Source organism: Octopus bimaculoides, chromosome 26, assembly GCF_046866305.1.
Source record: "Octopus bimaculoides isolate indiv1 chromosome 26, ASM4686630v1, whole genome shotgun sequence".
Lineage (NCBI taxonomy): Eukaryota > Metazoa > Mollusca > Cephalopoda > Octopoda > Octopodidae > Octopus > Octopus bimaculoides.
The window spans coordinates 19,691,063-19,717,965 of record NC_142953.1 but is presented as its reverse complement, the minus strand read 5'-3'; the positions used below and the strand labels follow the sequence as shown (position 1 = coordinate 19,717,965).

Here is a 26,903-nt window from a genome sequence, read left to right as displayed (position 1 = left end):
CCTTTTACTCTGAGTGAGAGTCCCTTTGTCGCCAGCAGGGGTAAGAGCTCTCTAAACTTTGCCCAGGCTATTCTTATTCTAGCAGCTACACTTTCAGCGCACCCACCCCCACTACTAACTTGGTCGCCCAGATAGCGGAAGCTATCGACTACCTCTAGTTTTTCACCCTGGAATGAGATAGAAGTTGTTTCCTGTTTGTTTACAGTCTTTATTGCACCTGAACATCTGCCACAAACAAAAACTAACTTGCTAGTTAACCTGCCTTTGATGTTGCTGCACCTCTTATGTGTCCATAGCTTGCACCGGGTACATCTTATAGAGTTACTACCTACTCCTTTTCTACATACTGAGCAGGGCCATCTACCTGAAGGGGTTTGTGTTTTATCTACCTTCCTACTTATTAGGATTTTGGTTTTAGCTAGGTTGACTCTAAGGCCCTTCAATTCTAGACCTTGCTTCCACACCTGAAACTTCTCCTCTAGTTCTGATAGTGACTCTGCAATTAGGGCAAGGTCATCAGCATAGAGGAGCTCCCAGGGGCAACCTGTCTTGAACTCCTCTGTGATTGCCTGGAGGACTATGATAAATAAGAGGGGGCTGAGGACGGAACCTTGGTGGACCCCTACCTCTACCCGGAATTCATTGCTGTACTCATTTCCCACCCTCACCTTACTGGCAGCATCTCTGTACATGGCTCGCACAGCTCTCACTAACCATTCTTCTATCCCAAGTTTCCTCATTCACCACCAGATAAGGGATCGGGGGACCCTGTCAAAGGCTTTCTCCATGTCAACGAAAGCCAGGTACAGAGGTTTATCCTTAGCTAGGTATTTCTCCTGCAACTGTCTCACTAGAAATAAGGCATCAGTAGTGCTTTTACCTGGCACGAACCCAAACTGCATCTCATCTAAATTGATTCGCTCCCTAATTAGTTGGGCTATGACCCTCTCTGTAACTTTCATAACCTGATCTAACAGCTTGATGCCTATATACATATACATATAAATACATGTACATACAATTAAACCTTGGGAGAGGCATTATGCCGGTAATAAACACACGCACTGGTTCAGTCCTTTATTAATTTATATAGTTTTTTGTTAAATTATTTCATTACACTCTTGCAATCTCTTCAGTAACTTGTCTCTCCACTTCCATTTATTTTGAATATATGATCTGGCGTTGTTTTGGCGTTGTTTCGAAACTGTTTGGTATGAGCATGTGAGTGTGTGCAAGCTCGTATGTGTGCACGCTCATATGTGTGCATGCACTTATGTGTTCGTGCTTATATGTAAGTATGTGCGTCCATATGTGTGTTTGTAACAATTTCGTTTATATCAGTCTCTATCTGATCTGATATAAACGAAATTGTTACAAACACACATATGGACGCACATACTTACATATAAGCACGAACACATAAGTGCGTGCACACATATGAGCGTGCACACATACGAGCTTGCACACACTCACATGCTCATACCAAACAGTTTCGAAACAACGCCAAAACAACGCCAGATCATATATTCAAAATAAATGGAAGTGGAGAGACAAGTTACTGAAGAGATTGCAAGAGAGCAATGAAATAATTTAACAAAAAACTATATAAATTAATAAAGGACTGAACCAGTGCGTATGTTTATTACCGGCATAATGCCTCTCCCAAGGTTTAATTGTATTTCTTTCAACACACGTATCCACATCAAGAATCTTGCACACGAAATACACATACGAAATACATGTACATACACATACATACACATGCACACATACCCATACACATACATACATATATACATACACATACATACACATACACATACATACACATATACATATATATATATATATATATATATATATATATATATATATATATATACACACACATACATACAGACACACACATATATATACATATATATATATGTATATACACATACATACACATGTGGACATGCACACTCACATAAACTTGTATACACAATCATATACACACATTTATATTTACACATACACAAACATCTAAATGTTTACTTATATTTTTTTAAAAATAAAAATAAAAAATACATCTACACAAATATGCTCCCATATATATATATATATATATATATATATATATATATATATGTGTGTATATATATATATGTGTATATATATATATACATATATATATATATATATATATATATATATATATATATATATATATATATATATATATATATATATATATATATATATAATATATAGTGGTAAGTAGCTTGCTTACCAACCACATGGTTACGGGTTCAGTCCCACTGCGTGGCACCTTGGGCAAGGGTCTTCTACTATAGCCTTGGGCTGACCAAAGCCTTGTGAGTAGATTTGGTAGACGGAAACTGAAAAGAAGCCCGTCGTATATATGTATATATATATATATATATGTATGTGTGTTTGTGTGTCTGTGTTTGTACCCCCAATCATCGCTTGACAACCGATGCTGGTGTGTTTACGTCCCCGTAACTTAGCGGTTTGGCAAAAAGAGACCGATAGGCTTCCAAAGAATAAGTCCTGGGGTCTCTTTGCTCGACTAAAGGCGGTGCTCCAGTATGGCCGCAGTCAAATGACTGAAACAAGTAAAAGAGTAAAAGAGTATATATATGTAGGTAAATGATAGGATTGCTTCAATATTTCAGGGGTAGTCTGAAGTATCTAAGCAACCAGGAGATAGTTAAATCCGAAAGCACTCCTGGAAATTACTTGTGTGGGTACCGTCTTCGTTAGAAGGTATCCAGAGGCAGGTAATTTATTGTTTAAACCGCAGTTTATAATTATAATTAAGTGGAGAATGGAGAAACAAACACAACAAGAAGCAAGTCAACTGAGCTAGTTAGCCATTGATTTAATTATGTGGAGATTATATAATGAGTCATTTACGGCACATATAATGTCACATTGAAACGATCGTAAATGACTCATTATATAATCTCCACGTAATTAAATCAATGGCTAACTAGCCCAATTGACTTGCTTCTTCTTGTGTTTGTTTCTCCATTCTCCACATAATTATATATATATATATATATATATATATATATATATATATATATATATATATATATATATATACATACCTACATACACGGGTATACCCGCATACACACACACGCACGCAACACCCTCGCACACATACACACACACGCAAAAAAAAAGAGTCCATACACATGTCAAAATACGCACATGCTCAAGAAGGAAAAAAAAATGGGCTAAAAGCAAAATACAGGAAAAAGTGTGGAAAAGCTATAAGGGCAAAACGCGTCTACATGCGCATATTCTCGCATGCACGCACATACATCTATATACGCACGTACCTGCACGCACGCATACATCCACAACTGTGCACATAAGGTGGTTCCATGAATGCATCTATAGATGCACAGGAAAAAAGAAGGGTGGAAGGGAGAGTACAGAAAAAATATGTGTGAAAAATATCCAAAACATTATCTCTATAAATATGTAAGAAATATATTTAAAAAATATATAAGAAATCTAAGTAAAAGGTATAGAGAGATAAAAAGTTTGTACATAGACACAATACAGAAAGCAAGTCCTATCAGTAAATTCAGGGGGACCAAAAGCGTAGCAAATATTTAGCCACATGTATTCCACTCATCATTAAATCTACACAGCCAAAACAGCAAACTTTAAATGGAATAATGAATAAACAAACCTCAAGTTCTGAACTTACCAAATTCTGACCATCTTTCCATCCCTCATCTTGGTTATTCCTCACTCCCAGTGCGTCATCTATCAATGCGTCATCAATGTAGTGTCACTTTTTCCAAGGCTTTAAATTATAAGCAATATTTTCTTGAATTTAGAACAGCCTTGTAACAAATGTTAAACTGCACTCTGTGATTTCTATAAATAAAATATTGTTATAAGATACTGAAATCAAATGTCCTGTCTCCTTCCACCCACAAAAATTGTACAAACTGCTTGCTTGCAAAAACCATTTCAGCTTGTGTGGAGATGTGGATGAGAGTCTAGTGTTTTTTTTCTTTTTTTAGTGGGGCTTGTTCATACTCTGCATTAGTTTATATACAGGGACAGTGAATTATTTCCTCATTGGTTTTAAATTGCTGCTAGACTCCTTGATTATTTTATAATTTTCACCTAGCAATTTTGTGAAATCAGTCACTGATTCCAATGGCATTATCCATAATAATTACAGGGTGAGTTGGCCTCTACCAGCTGTGATGGTGTGAGCATTACTGATTAGTATTAATTTCCTATACGAAATTAGCAAGCTCATCTAATGCATCTTGCTCATAGTGATCTAGACGAGTAGGGCATCGAAGATGTGGACCTGGATGTGGATCTCAAGGCTGGGGATGTGGACGAAGTTGAGCACATCTCCGTTGATGCTATCCTTGATGAGTCCAACAGCCTGGGCCTAAACCTACCAGGACACATGAAGCGTCGCTGCCATGTGCCTACATGCCTTTGCTCATGCAGTCAAGACAACCTCGTCACATGTGCCTTCTGCGCTCGCATTCTGGAGGAGGCCGGTGGTCCCCAACAATACCAAATGGAACTGTACCTTCGACTCTGTTGCCCTCAAAAACCTGCTGAAGAAGAATAGGGTAACTCTCCACAGGGTGATGACACAACTGAAGCTGCAGATCTTCACTGATTCTGATGTTGTCTTCCTGACAGAGTATGCCCAGGTAATGTCCAATGTTACCAAGGCCTTGGATAAAATGCAGTGGGAAGACCAGGTTGATCTTGGGAGCCTTCTGCCAACTGTAGTGACTACCATCATGAAGTCGAAGGAGGCCAAGTTCAGACATCTCCTGTACTGCATTCCTCTAGTGGACGCAATACAGGCAGGCATCACAAAAAGACTTGCACTCCTCCTAGAAGACTTGGAGAGCCAGCTGGCCATTGCCTTCCATCCCAAGTTTTTCTTGTTCTGGCTGGAGCAGTATAATAACAGGCCAGGTTAGCAGAGTGAGGAATGTGATAGAGAAAGCCACAGAGACAGCCCCAATGGAGACCAATGAGGAAAGCAGCAACAGCAATGAGGACAAGGGAAATGATTCTTTCAGCAACATCACTTTGTTTTCGGGAGAGCAGGAGCCACGGGTCACTGAAATTGAAGTTGCAGAACTTGGTGAAGACCTGGCTGGAGGCCATCTTGAAGGCCTGATTGAAGTGGCCTTTTTGGGTAAGAGGGTCTGGATTGACCTGTTTACCAAGTATAACACCAGCATCCCAACCAGTGCTGCAGTTGAGCACTTATTCTCTATAGGCAAAGATATTTTGAGGGCCAAAGGAGCCACTCTGTCAGATGGTAACTTTGAGAGGCTGATGTTTATGAAGGGCAACCAGCATTACACTGAGGTGATGGAGTAAGCCCAGCCAGGGTAGTACACCTTGATCATCATCTGATCTTGGCATGATACCAATGCTATACTATACCTTTTTGAGTCATTCAATACTTTTTGTTCAGCAAATAAAGTATATGTTGATTGAAAAACAAATGTTTAATTTCATTTGTTCATTTAATTATTTGTGTACACCTTGATCATCATCTGATCTTGGCACGCTATGCTTTCTTGGAAAGCTCTATATCTAAGCTTTCTTGATCTATTTTTAGGGGTTTTAGAGCCAATAAACCAAACTGAAAATAAATTCATATGATAAAAGTTTGCAGTTATCATTTACCATTAGCTTCTGCTAATTTTTTTTACCTGTTGAGCTGATTAGCATTTGCAACGCTAACTTTTTGGTTAGCTGTGCTCACCACTGTATGTGTGTCTGTGTGTGTGTGTGTGTATATATATACACACACAAACATATATATATATATATATATATATATATATATATATATATATATATGCAGATATATATATATATATATAGAAAACAACTAAATGTGCAGAAAGCAACTTCTGCCACATTCCAGGGAGAAAAACTAGATGTAGTTGATAGCTTCCGCTATCAAGATGACCAACTTAGAAGCTCTTACCTCTGCTGGTGACAAAGGGCCTCTCACTCAGAGTAATAGGCAGACTGTATGACGCATGTGTACGAACAGCCATGCTACATGGCAGTGAAACATGGGCTGTGACTGCTGAGAACATGCATAAGCTCGCAAGAAATGAAGCCAGTATGCTCCAATGGATGTGTAATGTCAGTGTGCATACTCGACAGAGTGTAAGTACCTTGAGAGAAAAGTTGAACCTAAGAAACATCAGTTGCGGTGTGCAAGAGAGACGATTGCGCTAGTATGGTCATGTGCTGAGAATGGATGAGGATAGCCGTGTGAAAAAGTGCCACACCCTAGTGGTTGAGGGAACCTGTGGAAGAGGTAGACCAAGGAAGACCTGGGATGAGGTGGTGTAGCATGACGTTCGAACATTAGGCCTCACCGAAGCAATGACTAGTGACTGAGACCTTTGGAAATATGCTGTGCTTGAGAAGACCTGGCAAGCTAAGAGAGACCATAATCCGAGGCCTCTGCCAGGAGTGTAGCCAACCCACTCATGCGTACCTTTCCTTCATTGGACACTAAACTCCACTTGCGAAGACCTGTTGAAGCAAGTGAAATTGAAATCAAACTAAATTCGACGACTGGCACCCATGCCAACCTCTCCATCATTGGACACTAAACTCGGCTTGCGAAGACCTGTTGGGGCAAGTGAATTCAAAATCATGTTGGCACCTGTACCAGTGGAGTGCTAATAGTACCATTCGAGTGTGATCGTTGTCAGAGCAGCTGTCTGGCTTCCATGCCAGTGGCACGTAAATCGCACCATTTGATTGTGATCGTTACCAGCGTCGCCTTACTGGCACTTGTGCTGGTGGCATGTGAAAAGACATTCGAGTGAGGTCATTGCCACTGTCGCTGGACTGGCTCCTGTGCAGGTGACACATAAAATACACCCTTTTCAGTGTGGCTGTTGCCAGTACCGCTTGACTGGCCTTCATGCTGGTGGCACATAAAAGCACCCACTACACTCTCAGAGTGGCTGGCATTAGGAAGGGCATCCAGCTGTAGAAACTCTGCCAGATCAGACTGGAGCCTGGTGTAGCCATCTGGTTCACCAGTCCTCAGTCAAATCGTCCAACCCATGCTAGCATGGAAAGCGGACGTTAAACGATGATGATGATGATGATAAATAATAATATATATATATGGACGATTTGACTGAGGACTGGTGAACCAGATGGCTACACCATATATATGTATATGTATGTATGTATGTCTATATATCGTCCAACCCATGCTAGCATGGAAAGCGGACGTTAAACGATGATGATGATGATGATAAATAATAATATATATATATGGACGATTTGACTGAGGACTGGTGAACCAGATGGCTACACCATATATATGTATATGTATGTATGTATGTCTATATATCGTCCAACCCATGCTAGCATGGAAAGCGGACGTTAAACGATGATGATGATGATGATAAATAATAATATATATATATGGACGATTTGACTGAGGACTGGTGAACCAGATGGCTACACCATATATATGTATATGTATGTATGTATGTCTATATATCGTCCAACCCATGCTAGCATGGAAAGCGGACATTAAACGATGATGATGATGATGATGAGTGTGTATGTATGTATATATGTGTGTGTGTGTGTGTGTGTTTCTTCTATGCAAGGCCAAACCAGTGGGTCAATATGTACCAAATTTGGCAACACAAGCTATCCTGTGGTCAGATGGTACCAACTGTCAATGATCTCAAGATGCATGTGTTTCCAAACATTGCACAAAAGTTTTAAAACAGTCAATGGCTATGTGAGCAAGCCATCTTAGCTGCACGTAAAGATGCTGTTGACAAAATCCATTGGGATCTCTTGCAGCTGTTGCCAGGACAACAACAGTCTTTCAAATCCATCAACACTGTCATTCATCAGGGCCAAGCTGTAGTTTTTTTCAACTGAGTCCCTGAACTCTCTACCGTCATCTGAGATGCCACCACACAGCTTAACACTTAAAAAGGGGACCCCAATCGTGCTACTCAGGAATCTGGATTCACCTGACCTGTGCAATGGCACCAGACTGGTGGTGAAAGTGATGCAACCCCATGTGCTAGAAACAGCAGTTATCACTGGGAAATGTAAAGGTGAGGATGTCTTTATTCCACAGATCCCATTAATCCCATCTGACCTCCCCTTTCAATTTAAATGGCTCCAGTTCCCAGTGAATCTCAAGGTTGTTGGACTTAACAACCTTGCTTCCACTTGCTTCTCTCTTGGGCAATTATATGTAGGATAGTCACGAGTAGGAAGTCCCAAAACTCTTTTTATTTGTACCCCAATTAAAGGAAACACTGAAAACGTTGTATATTTAGAAGTTCTACAAAATTAAACTGTGTCTCATTTCAGGATTTGTTTTAATAACTTTATACTCATGTGATCTGATAGAATTTTTCTGCAAATATATTTTTTATCAGAATAAATATATTTATTTCCTTTAACATTCTTTAAACTTCTGAACAATGCCGGGTGTGGAGGGTAGTTCTTTATAATTCATTGATGCATGAAAAACTTTGGAAACAAGCCTGTAGGTGTTTCTCTTTCGTTGGGGAGGTACAAGGTGTGAGAGTATTCTTGCTGCTTTTGCTATTATTGGATTTAATCCTTTTGCTTTGGCAATATAAAGGTCAAAGGTGCAAAAGTCCAGTATTTAAGCCCTTAATAATTGTGTGTGTGTGTGTGTGTGTGTGTGTGTGTACACTACTCCAAAGTTCTGATTGTACACCATAAATGTTTTACCATCATCATCACCATCATTGTCACCATCAGCGTCAATATCATCATTATTGACAACATTATCATCATCGTGATCATCATCATCATCATCATCATCATCATCATCATCATCATCATCGTTGTCATCATCATCATCATCATCGTCATCATTTTTAACCTATTTTATATATTCTTACTCTGGTTAATTTTGTTGAATTGTTCTGTTTTAGGCAATCGTTCAAAATCATGGTCTTCGAGAAATGTATTATGGCAAATGCTACTGGGATTTTTGTAATGAGACAATGATCACATTGAGGAAAGGTAATCTGTTTGCCTTTGGACTGTTTTTGTTTTTCATTTTTTGCTTGTTTCATTTTCCTTTTAAACACATTAAAAAAATTCTATTGTTTGGCACACACACACACACACACACACATGCACACACGCACATAAACACATGCACGCACACACACTCACACATACATGAAAGAATAAGGGATATGAGATTAATGTGCTCAACTATCAAAGATCAATTTCAGGAGTTCAAATCTTATTGCTGCCATTCAGTCCCCAGGAAAGACACATCATTCTATGCTTAGAGGTTCAATTCACAGTTGTGTAGTCAGTAATGAGAAAGGCAAACAGGTGCAAAATCAATATATGTAATCAATCAATAAATCATTATTTGAAAGTTTCAACAACTTTTCCAATTAATGTCAACGTATGAAAGTGGATATAAAAGTAATATTTTCTAAAATGGCTAAAGCAGTAAAGTTTACTCTGAGATTAAGATTTTGCATAAATAATTTAAGGGTTCATTTATGAAAAATACTTATTGGAATTTCATTTTTAGATGAAGAAAGGAAAAATCTAGGGGCAATTCTTTGAGACTCTTAAAGAAAAAAGAGAAGAAATTTTAAGGCAATGGAATTAATTTCTCAAAGTAATTTAAATGATTATCAAGAAGGGAAGTCTGGTCTTTATTTGCAGGTAAGGGGGACAACAATGGTTATGCTTCAGTCTGTTAGACCTCATTAGGATAGTTTAGTTATTCCAAGTGACACTGATTTTTACATATAGAAAAACTACAGCAAATAAATTTGAGTCAGTACATTTTGTATAATTAAAATGTTTTTTTAATGAACTAAGGGAGATAAGTCAGAGAGAACAATGGCATGAATTTGCATGATATAAATTAAGACGTGATGGACTGAAGGCCACATGTAAACACTTTTAATGCAGTGAAATTTTATCAATTAAAATTTATTCATATCACTTTTTCTCTCCAGTCTTAATGCAGATTTTCTGCATTCACCACATATGTTTCAATAGCATGAAGTAATGCTTTGCAAAACTGGGGCTTTGGAAAACTTACAAAGGGATCAAAGGGGGCAGTAGGAGGGAGCAATAGATGCATGTTTTCAGTGTTCTTAGTTTTTGTCTCATATTTAGATTGTAATCTTTTGAATACTTTTCAATGGGAAATTATCAGAAACTGTTTGTTATCGAAAGTTATAATGCTGACAATAACAACAACAACAGAAATAAACTTTGAAATGGAAATAAGTAAACAAACAAAACCAAATGCAGACTAACCTATGGCATGTAAATTACAAACCATAAACTTGAGTTCAATTGAAAACACATTGATAACGTTTCTAAAAGTATTTCCATACATGCAATAAAGACAGCTTCTGCACCTGCAGTGTTAGGTAATGTCCTGACTTTTAACATAAAAGAAATAATAATGTACTGTGTTCAACTGTTTCTTAACCACAATCATCACAACAATAGCAGTAGCAACAAAAACAACAACACAATAACAAAAATAATGGACATTGAAATATGAATCTTTTGGTCTCTTTTGCCAAGGTGTCAAGTGGTGGGGACACAGCAATGTTGGTTGTCAAGCAGTAGATTGGGAAATGCGTACAGATATACATACACATATACGTATATATATACATACATATATATAGAAATATATATATATATATATCAATATATATATATATACATTTTGCACAAGTTGCAGCTTTAAGCATTTTTCACTCTTGTTTCTTGCTACACAGGTACTTCGGCAACCTCAGTTACAATCAGTTACAATAAAAGTTTTCCTTTATGCTGCTTATATTAATTTGTAATATAGGCATTAGCATTTAGCTAAATCAGCCATAAATTCCAATGGTGAAAATATATGTACTGACAGCAGGATTTAGCATTTGAGTGGTCAATAATGATGAGACTATGATTGATAGGTGAAACTGGTCTAGTCTAGTGGTCCTTGAAACATTCACTAGGTTGTTATCTCCCATGTCAGTTTATATAAAAATTGCACAGTTTTTCTCTGTAAAAGGTGTACGAGTACAAGAAATGCTACAGATATACCAAAAATTATTAGAAAATAAATATGCTAGAGGTAGCTGATAGCTTCTATTACCTAGGTGACCAAGTTAGTAGTGGAGGTTGTTGCTCCGAAAGTGTAGTTCTGAGAATAAGCATAGGATGGACAAAGTTCAGAGGGCTCCTATCACTGTTGGTAACAAAGGGCCTCTCCCTCAGAGTGAAAGGCAAATTGTATGATGTCTGTGTGTAAACAGCTATGCTACATGACAGTGAAACAAGGGCTGTGACGGCCGAGGACATTTGTAAGCTTGAAAGAAATGAAGCCAGAATGTTTTGCTGGATGTGCAATGTCAGTGTGCATGTACAACAGAGTGTAAGCATCTTGAGAGAAAAGTTGGGTATAAGAGGCATCAGATGTGGAGTGCAAGAGGGACGACTTCATTGGTATAGTCATGTGATGCATCTGGACAAGGGGGTGGCTGTGAAAAGAAGTGCCAGTGTCTAACTGTGGAGGGAAACAGTGGAAGTGGTAGACCTAGGAAGTCATGGGATGAGGTGATGCAGCATGATCTGCAAACGTTGGGCCTTGCGGAAGTGAGGACAATTGTCTGAGAGCTCTGGCGATATACTGTGCATGAGAACACTCACCAGGCCAAGTGAAATCATAGTTGTGGCCATGCTGGTGTACTGTAATTGGTACCCATGCACTGAAGTCATGGATGTTGATAGTACCGTGTAATGGCACCCATGAACTGTTGTGGTCGATGCTGGTACCTTGTAGTCATGGTCATGGATGGTGCCATGCAAACTGGCAACCTGGAATCATGGAGGTTGGCAGTGCCCATATGTTATGGTCATTGCCAGTGCCATGCAAATGGCAGTTATGAATTGTATTCCTAGTCCTTGTTGGTGCCATGAAAATGGCCCCCACTCATGAATTATAGTCATCGTCATTGCACCCATCCCAAAGGTAGGTAAAAGCACTCATTACACTCCTGGAGTGGTTGGCATTAGGAAGGGCATCCAGCTGTAGAAATCATACCAGATCTGACAATTACCTAGTGCAGATCTCTAGCGCATCAGATCCAGCCAAACCGTCTGACCCATGCCAGCCTGGAGAGCAGATGTTAAATGATGATGATGAGCTCTTACATTAAGTGGTGTGTTAGCTCTTATTTCTTGCAATATTCTTGTATCGGCACACTCAGTCACAATTAGGCTTTATAAATTTGTTTTCCTTTACGGTATTGTATTGCACCTAGCTGTTTATAATAATTTTATACATACATACATACATACATAATACGTTTTTACAAAAACGGCATTGTATAAAAAGCCATTTGCACCAAAAGCATATAGAAAGTTTGTTTGCATATAGAAAAGCAAACACAAACTATTATAGTTCTTAAATTTGACAGGAAAAGAGAGGTTGATTCGCTGGTGTAAAGGTAACTCACTTAGTCATGTTAACAAAGGGAAGTGGGTTCGTCTCCCACACAGATAGGAAAGACTTCTTTTTTCTGTTGAGAGCTTATATGCCCCTTTATTTTCCTTAGTCATTGCACGATGATTGCCATAAGCTTTAAACTTATATTAAAAAAATACCATTATATCTATATATATACGATGGGTTCCCTTAAGTTTTCATTCACTAAATCCACCCACAAGATTTTGGTTGACCCAAAGCTTTTGTACAAGACACTTGCCCAGAACCATGTGGTTGGGAAGCAAACTTCCTCCTACACAGTCCCACCTAAATGTAAAAACTGTAATAAACTATGGTAGAAGAGCAGAGACAATATTTTCCAATCATCTTCTTATAATTTCCTTTGAAATCTTTCTCCTTATAAAAGTAATTGACGGTTTAAGTTTATTCATTTTGAAACTTTGTTGTCACTGATGTCCTGTTTTGTCTCTTTTATTTCCAGTGGCACACTGGACCGTTGAAGTTACACGTAGTCACATACATGATGATTTTAAAGGTTCTTTTACTACTTGGCATGGTGAGTTGGTCAATACCAAATTTGGAAGAAATTCTAGAAAGTCAAATGTATCATTCTTTCTTCCAACGATATTCAATTATATGTCATGGTTACCTTTTAGCGCTGAAGGAAAATTTTGGTTGGATAAAACGGTGAGTAAAACCTTTATTTTGTTTGTTTCCATTTCGAAAGAAGTTTCCCTTCTTCACTCAGCTTCATCTCTTTACATGTTTCCAGGGCTTCTACAGTTATCTTTTTCCTTTTACTTGTTTCAGTCATTAGACAGCGACCATGCTGGGACACTGACTTGAAGGATTTTAGTTGAACAAATTGACCCCCGTATTTTTGCTTTAAAACCTGGTACCTGCTCTATCAGTATCTTTTGGTGAACCACTAAGTGCCAGGGAAGTAAAACATCTCCACAGATTGTCAAATGGTAGTGTGGGGACAATCACACACTCACACAAACACACACAAACACACACAAGCCAACAAACATACATACATACATAAATATATATATATATATATATATATATATATATATATATATATATATATATATATATATATATAAAATTTTAAAATAGGTTAAAATCTTTATAAGAATTTATCAAATAGTCAGCGTGAAAAACCTCATAAGGGAAAAATTTATAATTGTTCCCTTTAAATATATTTATTTATATTAAGGGCATAACTACATGTAAATGCTTCACACTATGAGGGACTCTTAAAGTCAGAACTACCATAATAAATACACAGTGAACCAAATGCGAGGGAATGCAACTCTTGAAGCCAACTCTTAAAAAGTGATTCAGTCGCAAATCATATGATTTCATAGTTAGTGTACAAAATACCCTTTCTAATCGTCAGTGCAGGCATAATCAAGACATAAAAATGAGTAAAAAATCAACATACCAGATGGACACCAAATGTATCCAGCATAGTACATAGAAATGATCACTCTTATGTATCTATGTAAAAGGGGGGGGGGGGCTTTTCAAATTGCATCTCAGTACATAATTTGGTCCATAGTAAAGCATTCAAAACCATATCATATCATTTCCAGGAGATGGCAACTCTGCTCCGAGCAACGCCTATTCTGTGGACCAATGAGAGGATCAATAATTGAATTTTGAAAGACTCTTAACATACCTGCATGCATCTAAATGTACCTTTGCACAATGCAGGGGCAATGAATCTGAGTAACTGTTAATATGATTTACCTTAAGGTATGAAGGAATTAAGTTTAGCTTTAACCTCTCCATTTTTATAAACACCAAGTGGTTATTTAACTCGCTATGTGAATGTATGTGCACAAAACCAGATGTATGTGTGTACTTGCATCTTCACAGAGGCTTATATGAGTGAGTGTGCATGCACCATACAACTTATGTGAGGGCATTTATACATCCATATCCATTAAGGGTTATCTTTAATACTTCTTCCATTGTATTGCATGCTTGCTTCTGTTTTGCATCTCATCACCATTGTCATTTAACGTCCACTTTTCATGCTGACATGGGTTGGATGGTTTGACTGAGGACTGGAAAGCTAGGAAGCTACACCAGGCTCCAATCTGAATGCCCTTTCTAATGCCCTGGAAGATCTATGAGAATGTAGTGGGTACTTTTTGTGTGCCATTGGCATGGGAGGCAGGTGGCACTGGTATTGATCATGCTTGAATAATGCTTTTTATGTACCAGTGGCACAGGTGCCAGTCAGGCGGCACAGCATCTATTATATTATTATTGATCTTCTATGTTAATGAAGCATTATACTTTAATTTTCTGCTTTTCTTTAAATGAAATGAAAAGATACATTGCGGCACTGTTATTTTAATGAGTTATGTCTATTTATCACCTGAAGAGACACATCTGCACAGTCAGATGCTCCTGAACCATTTGTTACGTATCCCAACTATGAGGGATCAATGCAAGATTTGTCAAAACAATTGTAGTGATTAATAAATTTCCCGTATCTTCCATCATGTCTTTCATTTACCACACACACACACACAAATATATGTACTAGCAAATGCACCTGTCCTTTGGACGGTGTAATTCATTATAAAGGTGCACTCCTGTGGACGGTTTAAGTTGAATTAGCCCACAGTTAGAAGTCGTTTCAAGTTGATAAGTGTAAAATGTATAATTACCATTTTTGTTAGCAGTTTATGATATGGCATCAAGCAACTTAGGTAATGAATAAAGTTTTCTGAACACAAATTTAGCAGTTAGTAATAAATGTTAAATTTGTGTTCAGAAAGTCCATGAAATGAGATCGCATTTGCAGTAGGTATTAAGGATCCTGTAACTTACCTGAAGTGTTTTGTATCATGTACTTATTTTTCTCATTATGCCTGACACAACCACATTGAAGTTTTTTTTTTTCAGTAAAAGTCATGAATGATAAAGAAAAGCAAACATTTATAGCAAACCCACGAATAGAATAATGGCATGTACAAAAATAAAAGAGCATGCTTATGAGCGAACAGCATGTGTGAAGTAAGAAGGGTCATTGAAGGTAATGTACTGTTAACAGCAGTCAGGGAAATGAAGCAAAATATCAATGGAATGGCAATGCAGGAAGTCTCATTGCTAATGGCTACAGTCTGGTGTAGATGTGAAGAATGCAGTAGAGGAATAACTACTGTAGGGCTGCTTTGTATACAATATTTTGGGGTTTTCCTTCAAGAGCATAGATGAATATGTTGTCTGGATGGTCAACTCTGGAACAACCGACAAAGAACTGTCCATGAGAAAAGCACAATGATCGAAGGTCCAATCTGACAACTTTCAGTGACAGACCTTGTGCTTTGTTAATTGTCATGGTGAAGCTGAGTTTGAGAGGGAACTGAAGCCTTTGCATAGGGTAGGAGCAGTCTGTTGGGTTTAGCAGAATTTTTGGAATGAAAACGGTATTGTTTTTGCCATGTCCTATGATAATCTGGGCTTCAAAAACGTTTGACTGCAAAACGAGGTTCATTGCATAGTGTGGGTGCAGTTAGATTGCATAGGAGGATGACAGGCCAACCGACTTTTAAGTGAAGTTCATGGAGACGTCCTGGAGGATCTTGGGAGTTGATAAATTCTGTCAGAAAGTGTGATCAAGGTCAGTAACGGTGTCAAATGATCTGTAACAACATTTTTGAGAAGGTAACTGACTGAGTAAATGATAGTTAAGAGTGTTGACAGCTGCATTTGTAGGTGCAACAACAACCCTGTCATGAAGCCAGTCTGGTTTTATGTAGTATTCCGTTGTAAGATTTGGGAAAATGGCAGAACATAAATCAACAGGGCTGGAGACAGTGTGGCCAATGGTGGTAGTATCAATGTATCCCTTGTTAACAGATGTAACTTGTCCCTTGCCGTTTTTAAGGAGTATTTCCAAAAACTGGGTCGTAGGCTGACCAGTTTGTATGAGTGATTATAGAAGTGAGTGATTATAGAAGAGTGATTATAAATGAGTGATTATAAATGAGTGATTATAAATGAGTGATTATAAATGAGTGATTATAGAAGTACAGGTATGAAAACATTATGGCTGTTTCTAATGACTTTTATATATCTCACTGTATACTTTATATTTTTTACAATTTTAACTTTTTAAAAATCTATATCTAAAATACACTTCTTTATATATTTTAAATAATTCTTAATCATTTACCTTACATTTAACACTTAATATGTCTTATCGTTATCCTCCTGTAATTGATGTGTATGTTCAAATAATTTTAAAATTTTATTTTATTGGTATCTTTTTTATAAGTTTTATATATTTTCATTTTTACCCTAATATTATTTACATACTCTACATTTCTTTAGATTTGAATTCTCTTATTTCTCTTACCATCCTGGTAACCAACTGCTTAACAGAAATGGCCATCAAATCTGTCCCTCACCCTCCCTAAAGTCCAGACCTTGCTCTCTCTGACTTTTGCTTGTCCCCCAAGCTGAATGAGAACTTCAGGGACAGTGATTTTGAAGACATTGAGAAGATAAAGGAGGCTGTGACAAGGGTCCTGGACATCTACTCTTTAAAACACTTCCATGGGGCCTTCATTAATTAGCTGGAACACTACAAGAAGCGCATTGAAGTCCAAGGACCCTGCTTTGAAGGAGATTAGAGTTTTGTACTTCTTTAAAATTAAGAAATGTCTCTCCTGAAAAAGTCTCAAAAGTTCTGCAATGCATCTTGTATTTGAACAGCTGAGCTCCTCTAAACATGGTGTTGTATGACTATTTATAAAGCTATCAATATTTGAAAGAACATTTCAGTTGAAGTAGAGATAAAATTGCTGAGTGGAAGAATAAGTTAGGTATTTCTCATCTGGATCCAGAACAAAGTGACCCCTGTTCAAAGCCCATGTGTTTCCTGGAGAAAAAATTATCTCTCTTTCCATTTTTTTTTTTTACTTTTAGGTAAAAATGAAGAATATGGAAACTTCCGAAATATATTCTTGTATTTTTCTTAATCATCTAGTCATAGTGCATTCCTTGCATGGATGTTTCTTGACAAATGGTAAGTTCATAAAAGACATTTCTGATATCATTTCTGTGTAGGATGGATCGGAAAAAATCCATTGAGATATGTTTTCTTTGGCTGGAAGCATTTAATCTCATACATACACACACGCACACACACACACACACACACATTCTATAGCTCTGGAGAGCTATAGAAGAGGTGGCAAGTGATCTACTGCTATGGATGCCCCAGGTGGTGCCCCAGCATGGCCACAATCTAATGATTGAACAAAATAAAAGATCAAAGGTGAATGTTAACAAAATCAGTCACTTACTGTTGAGAAATAACTCAAATCTCAAAATGTCAAGTAATTCACCATTTTTACCTTTCGATTGCTGGACATATTTTTCTTAATGAATTACAGCCACTACACCACGTTTGTTATTGTTATTTTTCCTTCAATTATTTTCTTCTTTGTTCTTTAGATTCCACATGGAAAATAGAACTAACTTCTCAATCCAAACTAGCACGACATTTACTCATTATATCTGCATCTGTCGGAGTGACTGGCAGTGAAAAAAACACTTCACAAACTGTAGTATTCGGAAAGTTAGCTTACCGCCCAACAGTGTCTTCTTTTATCAATATTCCAAATAAAAGCATCAGTGAGGTGAAAATAGTCTTCAACAGCACTGGGAAAACTTTTCACTTAACCAAGGTATTTTCAACTTTTTCTTTCTTTGTCATTGTTGTTCTTGTTTTTGTTGTAGTACAAAAGCATGTGTACATATAATATATATTTGATTCTATCATCAAGTTGTACCAATGTTTAATAATCTCATACACACACACACACACACACATATATATATATATATATATATATAAATAGTTATGCTTTAACAAAATGCAATGTCACCAAAAGTGTCAAATTTGTCTACAATGTCAATGTCAGCCAAAAGAATGTCTCTGTCTGCAGAAAAAGAGACAGCTGCAAGAAGTGAAGCTCACCAAGAAATGAACAGACTGCACACTGCAAAAGCTACAGCATCGCAAAGTGATGAACAGCGGTATGCACAGCTGACAAGGAATAGGATCTCCACTGCACATGAAAGAGCATTTGCAACAGTTCAGAGAAGCAACTTCCATGAAGCAGCTTTCAATTATGGTCCAGCAGTTCATTATGCAGATGATACTAGAGTTTCCATTGGTGCAGTGACAGCTGAGTGCATACATTGTAAAGCAAGGAAGTGACCTGGGGAGACACCCACACTATGCTGCAGTGGTGGAAAGGCTAACCTCCTCCCTGCAATCCCCCAACCTCCAGAGCCAGTGAAGAAGCTGTTGTCATCAACCGACCAAGATTCCAACCACTTTTAAAACAAAATTAGACAATACAATGCTGCACTACAGGTGACATTATTTGGAGCCACAATATATATAACTGAGCCAGGATTCCTGCAAACTTTCAAGCTCCAAGGCCAGATTTATCATTGGATTGGCTCTCTACTGCCTCTGTCAAATGAATCACCAAAAGTCCTTCAAATATATTTAATGAGTGATTCTCAACAAGAAGGGCAAGAACATTTCCAGCATCATTTGTACACATGCGTCATACAGTCTGCCTTTTACTCTGAACGAGAGGCCCTTTGTCACCAGCAGAGGTAAGAGCTCTCTGAACTTTGCCCACGCTATTCTTATTCTAGCAGCTACACTTTCAGTGCACCCTCCCCTCCTACTAACTTGGTCACCTAGGTAATGGAAGCTATCAACTACTTCTAGTTTTTCTCCCTGGAGTGTGGCAATGGTTGTTTTCTGCACATTTCCAGTGTTTATTGCTCCTGAGTATCTGCCACATACAAAAACTATCTTCCTAGTTAGCCTTCCTTTGATATTGCTGCACCTCTTATGTGTCCATAGCTTACACTGGGTACATCGTATAGAGTTTCTACCTACACCTTTCTATATAGAATAGATATGTAATGCAAGCAGACTAAATCCTTAGCATAGCAGACAAAATGCTTTGCAACATTTTGTCCATCTTGTCATTCTGAAATCAAATTCCACTGAGGTCAACTTTGCATTTCATTCTATTGGGGGTCAATAAAAAAAATACCAGTCAAGAACTTGGGTCGATGTAATAAACTTATCCCCTTCACCAAACTTGCTGTTTTTGTGCTAAAATTTGAAACCTATATATATATATATATATAATCATAAATATACAGGGATTAGCATTGAGTTGCTTCTCCAACATACTGAAAATTTAGAAATAGCAGTCAAAGAACTATTGATTCTAAACTACAAATTTTTCTCTAAAACGGATGGCGATATTTATGGCACACATAGAACAAAAAAAACGGAGGGAAAAGCGTAAACAAAACAAGTCTTTAGTTAATTGGATACGAATCGTTTCATGGTTAAGTGATTTTTGGTGTCGCATGGCCAAAGATTACCGTGAATTTTTTTAGAGACACTTTCAAATTTATCAGAATATTTGGGCTGAAGATTGGAATAGTGAAATTTTCATTCACTTAACCATGAAACGATTCGTATCCAATTAACTAAAGACTTGTTTTGTTTACGCTTTTCCCTCCGGTTTTTTGTTCTATGTGTGCCATAAATATCGCCATCCGTTTTAGAGAAAAATTTGTAGTTTAGAATCAGTAGTTCTTTGACTGCTATTTCTAAATTTTCAGTATGTTGGAGAAGCAACTCAATGCTAATCCCTGTATATTTATGATGATAAATGGTTTTACCGATAAAGGTTTTTTCATACTGAACTACTTGGCAAAATTGTTAATTATTAATTGACGATTCCCTACCCTTATTCTTGTATATATATATATATATATATTATTATTATTTCATTCATGCTTTCGTATTCTATTCTCTATTTTAACGTTCTTTTTTAACGTAGTATTTTCGCGCGAACTCTTGCTTAAAACGCTATAGCTATTAGATAACGTCTTAGTTTTTCAGTTTGAATTACGGAAAAATTTGGATAAGTACTGTTTTCACTTTGCTAAAGATTTTCTACTATTTGAAAATAATATGTATTCTTGTTTTTATACTATTCATTTGATTCTTTATAGATTATTTTAATAGATAACTTATTTAACACTATATTATTTAGAAGTTATAGTTTCATTTCAACATAATATTAGAACTTCGATTGGAATAGTGTTGATATATTTTCGATTATTTTTGATTAATATTATTTGATTAATTACTAATCTTTATAGTTTATAATATCGTTAAAGTTTTTTTTAAATCAAAACTTTGTATATATATATAAAGTTTAACCTTTTATTCTTAATAATTTTTTCTTTCCTAATTTTTTCATTCATAATTTTTTCCATTCATAATTTTTTCATTCATATTTTTTATTATTACGTTTGTAGAAATAAATAATCTTGTATTTTTCTATTATTCAATTGATCTTTAATCATAATTAAATAAACGTCTTTAGCTTTAAATAGTATAGCTTTAACTATTACACCGGTTAAATATGTACTAATTTTATCTTCATTATTATTTTAAACTTAAACTTCGTTCAACTTGTATTTAAAACAATGATAATTTAAAACAATGATAATTTAGGTAAGATGTTTTTTGTATATAATATACATGTTATTATTATGGATGAAGGGATGATTATTGAATGGTTATTATTTTGATATTATGATATTTTTTAAATAATTTTTCTATCTTTATATAATAAGTATTTCATATTAATTCATTTGGTACTTATTGTTGGTTGAGATATATATCTAATTATTGTTCTACTTACGATCTGACGAGTAGCTATATTTTTGAATAGAACTTATTTTCGATAATTTCAATTGATTTTAATCGATTTAAATTTCTTTTCTATTTGAAAATTGGTTATGAAACACGTGTAATCTTTTTATTATATTTATCTTATGATATTTACTTTACTTTATATTATACTCATTTATTGTGCTTTTAATTATTAATTTTTCTATATGTGATAGTGGATTTTCATCGATGAGTTCTTGAAAATTGGTTATTTTCCCTAAAACTATATATATTTTATATATACTTTATCTATAAGGCTCAATTTAATTTTAATTTTTTATAAATTGATTTTAATTGAGTTTTTTACCTGTAATTTTGGATTTTGTCCCTAATAATATTATATATATATATATATATATATATATATATATATATAGAGAGAGAGAGAGAGAGAGAGAGAGAGAGGTTTCAAATTATATATATATGTAAAGAGAGAGAGAGAAAGATGGAGGGAGGGAGAGAGAAAGACCCCTCTCTGACCATCATGTTATTCTCCCCTCTTACACAAAACCCCACTCCCTTCTTCCTTCACATAACCCACAGTGTGTTTTCTCCCCTTCATGTCCGCTAAGAATTTGCCCTGGCACAGCATCACTCTCACTTTTAGCCCCTTCCAACCACTCCCAACCACCCCAATATAATGTGTGGTAGCCATGTATCCCCGTCCGTAACAAGACACCTATGCTTGTCCTTCTATCATACTGTAGTCTTGGCATAATGCCACTTGACCACCCTCGTCAATCAACGTAGATGTTTGCATTAATTTAAACATGTCATAAAACTAATTAACTTAAAAGCCATTTTTAAAAATCATTTTTCAGATTATCATGACAAAGATACTCACAGGAGAAGAATATGGTTGTGTTAACATACATAGGACAAATGCAGAGAAATATACTTGTAAAGTTCTGAAAGGTAAGATTTCATTTGACAACGAAATCAAACACGTGTTCCCTCTTGTGGTCACAGCTATTGTCAGTATTAAATGTAGGATTAATAATATTTTAAATTGAAATTCAAGGAAAGAGATATGTAAAGGTTACATATTAAATAAATTTTGTGTCTAACGGATATGAAATTTCAAAGTCATTGTGTTAACTCTTTAACCAGTTTCAGCCCAAAAGCTGCGGTCTTGCTGGGGAACTTCTTATATAGCATGATAGTGCCTATATATATATATATACACACACACACACATATATATATATATATATGCATATATGGGTACAAGACGTCACCAACTGTGTAAACAATATGTAGTATGAAAACAAAACGAGTTAAATACACAAACAGTAAGAGAAAAAATATTGTTTACACACTTGGTGATATCCTGTACCCATATATGCATATATACATATATATATGTAAATATTATATATATTATTTATATCTTTATTTAATTGAACGCCATTTCCAGCTAAGTTTGTCTGTGTGTGCGTGTGAGCATATATATACATATTGATATATATGTATATACAGATATATATATATATATATATATATATATATATATATAAATATATATATATATATATATATATATTTAAATGAAATATTCAAACACTGAGATTTGAAGTTAGATGTCACTACTGTTCATATCATCTGTGGATAAATTCAAAATTTGATGATATCACCAGTAGTAGCATTGGTGGAACGCAGTTATGATAGCTTTAAGGAGCTATGAAATATCGTAATGATGCTTAATGAGCATCTACCTGCTAGAAATAAGAGCCAAGTCTTAAATAAATAAATAAATAAATATATATATATATATATATATATATATATATATGAAAGAAGGTTTAAAAATGCAATTTTAAAGATGTTTATTCACTTAACTGGTTTCACTTTTTTTTTAGAAAAAGATTGTCAAAAGTAAAATATAAAGCTTTGTAGTGTTGAGTGCTGGTTGTCACAAAAGTATTAAAATACATATATACATTCTCTGATAATAATAAGAAAATGTTAAAAACTGTTTAAGTATTAAAATACATATATAAAAATACATATATATATTCTTTGATAATAATAGGAAATGTTAAAAACAGTATAAGTATTAAAATACATATATACATTCTTTGATAATAATAACAAGAATATGTTTAAAACGGTTTACAAGAGAGTATTCAGCAAAAAGCGTTTGGTAACTATATATATATATACCCAGGAGATATATTTAAGAATTTGCAAAAAATTGGAGAGGAACTGACCCATCTTTTTAACATGTTTTTCTCTTGTGTGTAGCGAGGGAATGTTTGCTATTTTAAGAGACAGTGTGGGAGGCTTGTTGGGGTGGGAGGAAGGAAGGGCAATGTAGAATTAAGAGGATTTTTTTTTTGTTTCTGGGCTAGTCTGTCATGGTTCAGTGGTTTTGGGGACTGGTCTTAGAGGTCAGAATGTCTCTGGGCACATCTCTATGTGTGTGTGTGTGTATATATACATGTTTGTGTCTGTGTGTGTGAGCCGTTTTTGATTGGTCCCAGAGTTTATTGTGGCGTGTGTATATGGGTCTGTGTGTGTTTTATATGTGTATGTTTGTGTTGGTGGGAATGTTATGTGTGTGTACAGGAGAGTGTGTATCTCTCTGTTCTTCTTATATACTATTATGAATTAATAAATATATATATAGTTCTATATTTAAGAGATGAGGAATTATGTACGTTTGACGGATATTTGTCCTCATCTTGTTTGTTGTCAACACAATGTTTTGGCTGATATACCCTCCAGCCTTCATCAGATGTTTTGGGGAAATTTGGAACTTGGGTTATTATTATTATTATTCAGGTCACTGCTTGGAATTGAACACAGAATTTTGGGGTTAAGAACCAATGGGTATATGGCATAGTGGTTAAGAGCATGGCCTACTAACCCCAAGATTCCGAGTTTGATTCCAGCCAGTGACCTGAATGATAATGATAATAATAATAAAAATAATAATAATAATAATAATAATAATAATAATAATAATAATAATAATAATAATAACAACAACATCGAAAAATACCTTAGGAATGAGATCCCAGGTTGGAAATTTCTCCAAGACACCTGACGAAGGCTGGAGGGTATATCAACCGAAACGTTGTGTTAAAAACAAACAAAATGACGACAAATATCCATCAAACGTAAACAATGTAAAGAATGTAAATAATGTAAATATATATATGTATATATATATATATATATATGGAAAATTGGATGTGGGGAGGGTGCACTGAAAGTGTAGCTGCTAGAATAAGAATAGCCTGGGCAAAGTTCAGAGATCTCTTACCTCTGCTGGCGACAAAGGGACTCTCACTCAGAGTAAAAGGCAGACTGTATGACGCATGTGTTCGAACAGCCATGCTACATGGCAGTGAAACATGGGCTGTGATTGCTTAGGACATGCGTAAGCTCACAAGGAATGAAGCCAGTATGCTCCGCTGGATGTGTAATGTCAGTGCGCATACCCAACAGAGTGTAAGTATCTTGAGAGAAAAGCTGAACATAAGAAGCATCAGTTGTGGTGTGCAAGAGAGGCGATTGCGCTGGTATGGACATGTGGTGAGAATGGATGAGGATAGCTGCATGAAAAAGTGCCACACCCTAACAGTTGAGGGAACCCGTGGAAGAAGTAGGCCCAGGAAGACCTGGGCTGAGGTGGTGAGGCAAGACCTTTGAACATTGGGCCTCACCGAGGCGATGACTACTGACCCAGACCTTTGGAAATGTGCTGTGTGTGAGAAGACCCGGCAAGCCAAGTGAGACCTAAATCCAAGGCCTCTGCCAGGGGTGTAGCCAGCCCACTTATGCGTACCTTTTCTCCATTGAACACTAAACTCCGCTTGCAAAGACTTGTTGAGGCAAGTGAAATTGAACTAAATTCGACGACTGGCACCCGTGCCAACGTCGTCTCCTTCATTGGACACGAAACTCAGCTTGCGAAGACTTATTGGGGCAAGCGAAAGTGAAATCGGGATATCACCTGTGCCCAGCGTCGCCTTTCTGGCACTTGTGCCCGTGACATGTGTAAGGATTTTCGAGCGAGATCGTTGCCAGTGCCCCTGTTCTGGTTCTTGTGCGGGTGGCACATAAAATACACCGTTTTGAGCATGGCCGTTGCCAGTACCGCCTGACTGGCCTTCGTATGATTTTCGAGCGAGATCGTTGCCAGTGCCCCTGGACTGGCTCTTGTGCGGGTGGCACATAAAATACACCATTTGAGCGTGGCTGTTGCCAGTACCGCCTGACTGGCCTTTGTGCGGGTGACACGTAAAAGCACCCACTACACTCTCTGAGTGGTTGGCATTAGGAAGGGCATCCAGCTGTAGAAACTCTGCCAAATCAGATTGGAGCCTGGTGTTGCCATCTGGTTTCACCAGTCCTCAGTCAAATCGTCCAACCCATGCTAGCATGGAAAGTGGACATTAAACAATGATGATGATGATGATGATATAATGCACAAATGCATGTATGTAGTATGAATGCTCACTTTGGTTCACCACTAAAAGACTGGCTAGAACGGCAACTGAAAACTGTGATGTTGAGGCTGCCAATCAGAGGAAGCTACCAGTGGTTTCTTCTTGCTTTGTAATTTTTACTTTAATCTATTTATGTGTGTGTGTATGTATATGCTTCTATGTGTGTATGTATGTTTGTATATATGTATATATATTTATCTATATATGTATGTATATATATCTATATATGTATATATCTATGTATGGATATGTGTAAGTATGTATATATGCTTGTATGTATGAATGCTTGTATGTATGTATGTATGTATGTATGTATGTATGTATGTATGTATGTATACACACAAAATCTATATATCACATTACAATAGAGATGTTATTGTTTCAGTTTTGACATCCAATACGGAAACAGTCTAAGAAATTGTTCTGGACTCACATTAGGCAAGAAGTTGAAAATTTTTTGGGCCCATGATTCTCCATATATATATATATATATATATATATATATAAGTAATGCATGTGTAAAACTTGAATGAAATTAATTGTGCAATTCTGGAGTTTTAGTGATGCACACATACAAACATACAGACAGACGTGCGCACACACAGACACAGACATGCACACATTCTCAGTTTTATATATATAGATAAGTAAAAATCATATTTTCTATATTTTTATTTCAGGAAAGAATTGGCTGTTGAAAATTATTTCTCCTGAAGAACATGAACGAATTTTCTCCGTAGAAATAATCCAAGACACGTTATCGTCTTTCACTAGAGATTTGACATGGAACTATTTCTCTACACATGGAGATAGCTATATCAAGTATTTTAATCTAAAGACTTATGAAGATGAAGAAATTACAAATATAAATCTCCATTTTCATGATAAATCTCTGAGAATCAATGAAGTAAATATATTTTCTTAACCTACTTTAACCCTTTAGCATTTAAAACGACCATATCATATCCAGCCCTAATATTCTCCCTGTTTTATGTTCAAACCAGCCATATCTGACCTCTCACACCTACCCTACAATCTCGTTCTAACA

General features: G+C 36.3%; 2 protein-coding genes across 6 annotated transcripts in view; one reads left to right on the top strand and one right to left on the bottom strand.

The window, feature by feature from the left end:
• LOC106878198 (uncharacterized) overlaps positions 1-26,903 on the bottom strand; it is a 110,303-nt gene that overhangs the window by 70,388 nt on the left and 13,012 nt on the right. For 2 of the 4 annotated variants that reach the window (XM_089342402.1, XM_089342403.1), the window contains one exon: positions 3,731-3,829. The gene's annotated coding sequence lies outside the window, so the exon portion shown is untranslated. Of the gene's footprint in view, positions 1-3,730; positions 3,864-23,608; positions 26,508-26,903 lie in introns of those variants that run through there. The other 2 variants (XM_089342401.1, XM_089342404.1) reach the window with 2 other exon arrangements.
• LOC106874665 (uncharacterized) overlaps positions 1-26,903 on the top strand; it is a 65,944-nt gene that overhangs the window by 29,222 nt on the left and 9,819 nt on the right. For both annotated transcript variants that reach the window (XM_089342399.1, XM_089342400.1), the window contains 6 exons: positions 9,009-9,099; positions 13,053-13,258; positions 17,531-17,630; positions 18,062-18,294; positions 22,220-22,313; positions 26,536-26,762. In XM_089342399.1, the coding sequence (XP_089198525.1) occupies positions 9,009-9,099; positions 13,053-13,258; positions 17,531-17,630; positions 18,062-18,294; positions 22,220-22,313; positions 26,536-26,762 (951 nt within the window). The remainder of the gene's footprint in view (positions 1-9,008; positions 9,100-13,052; positions 13,259-17,530; positions 17,631-18,061; positions 18,295-22,219; positions 22,314-26,535; positions 26,763-26,903) is intronic.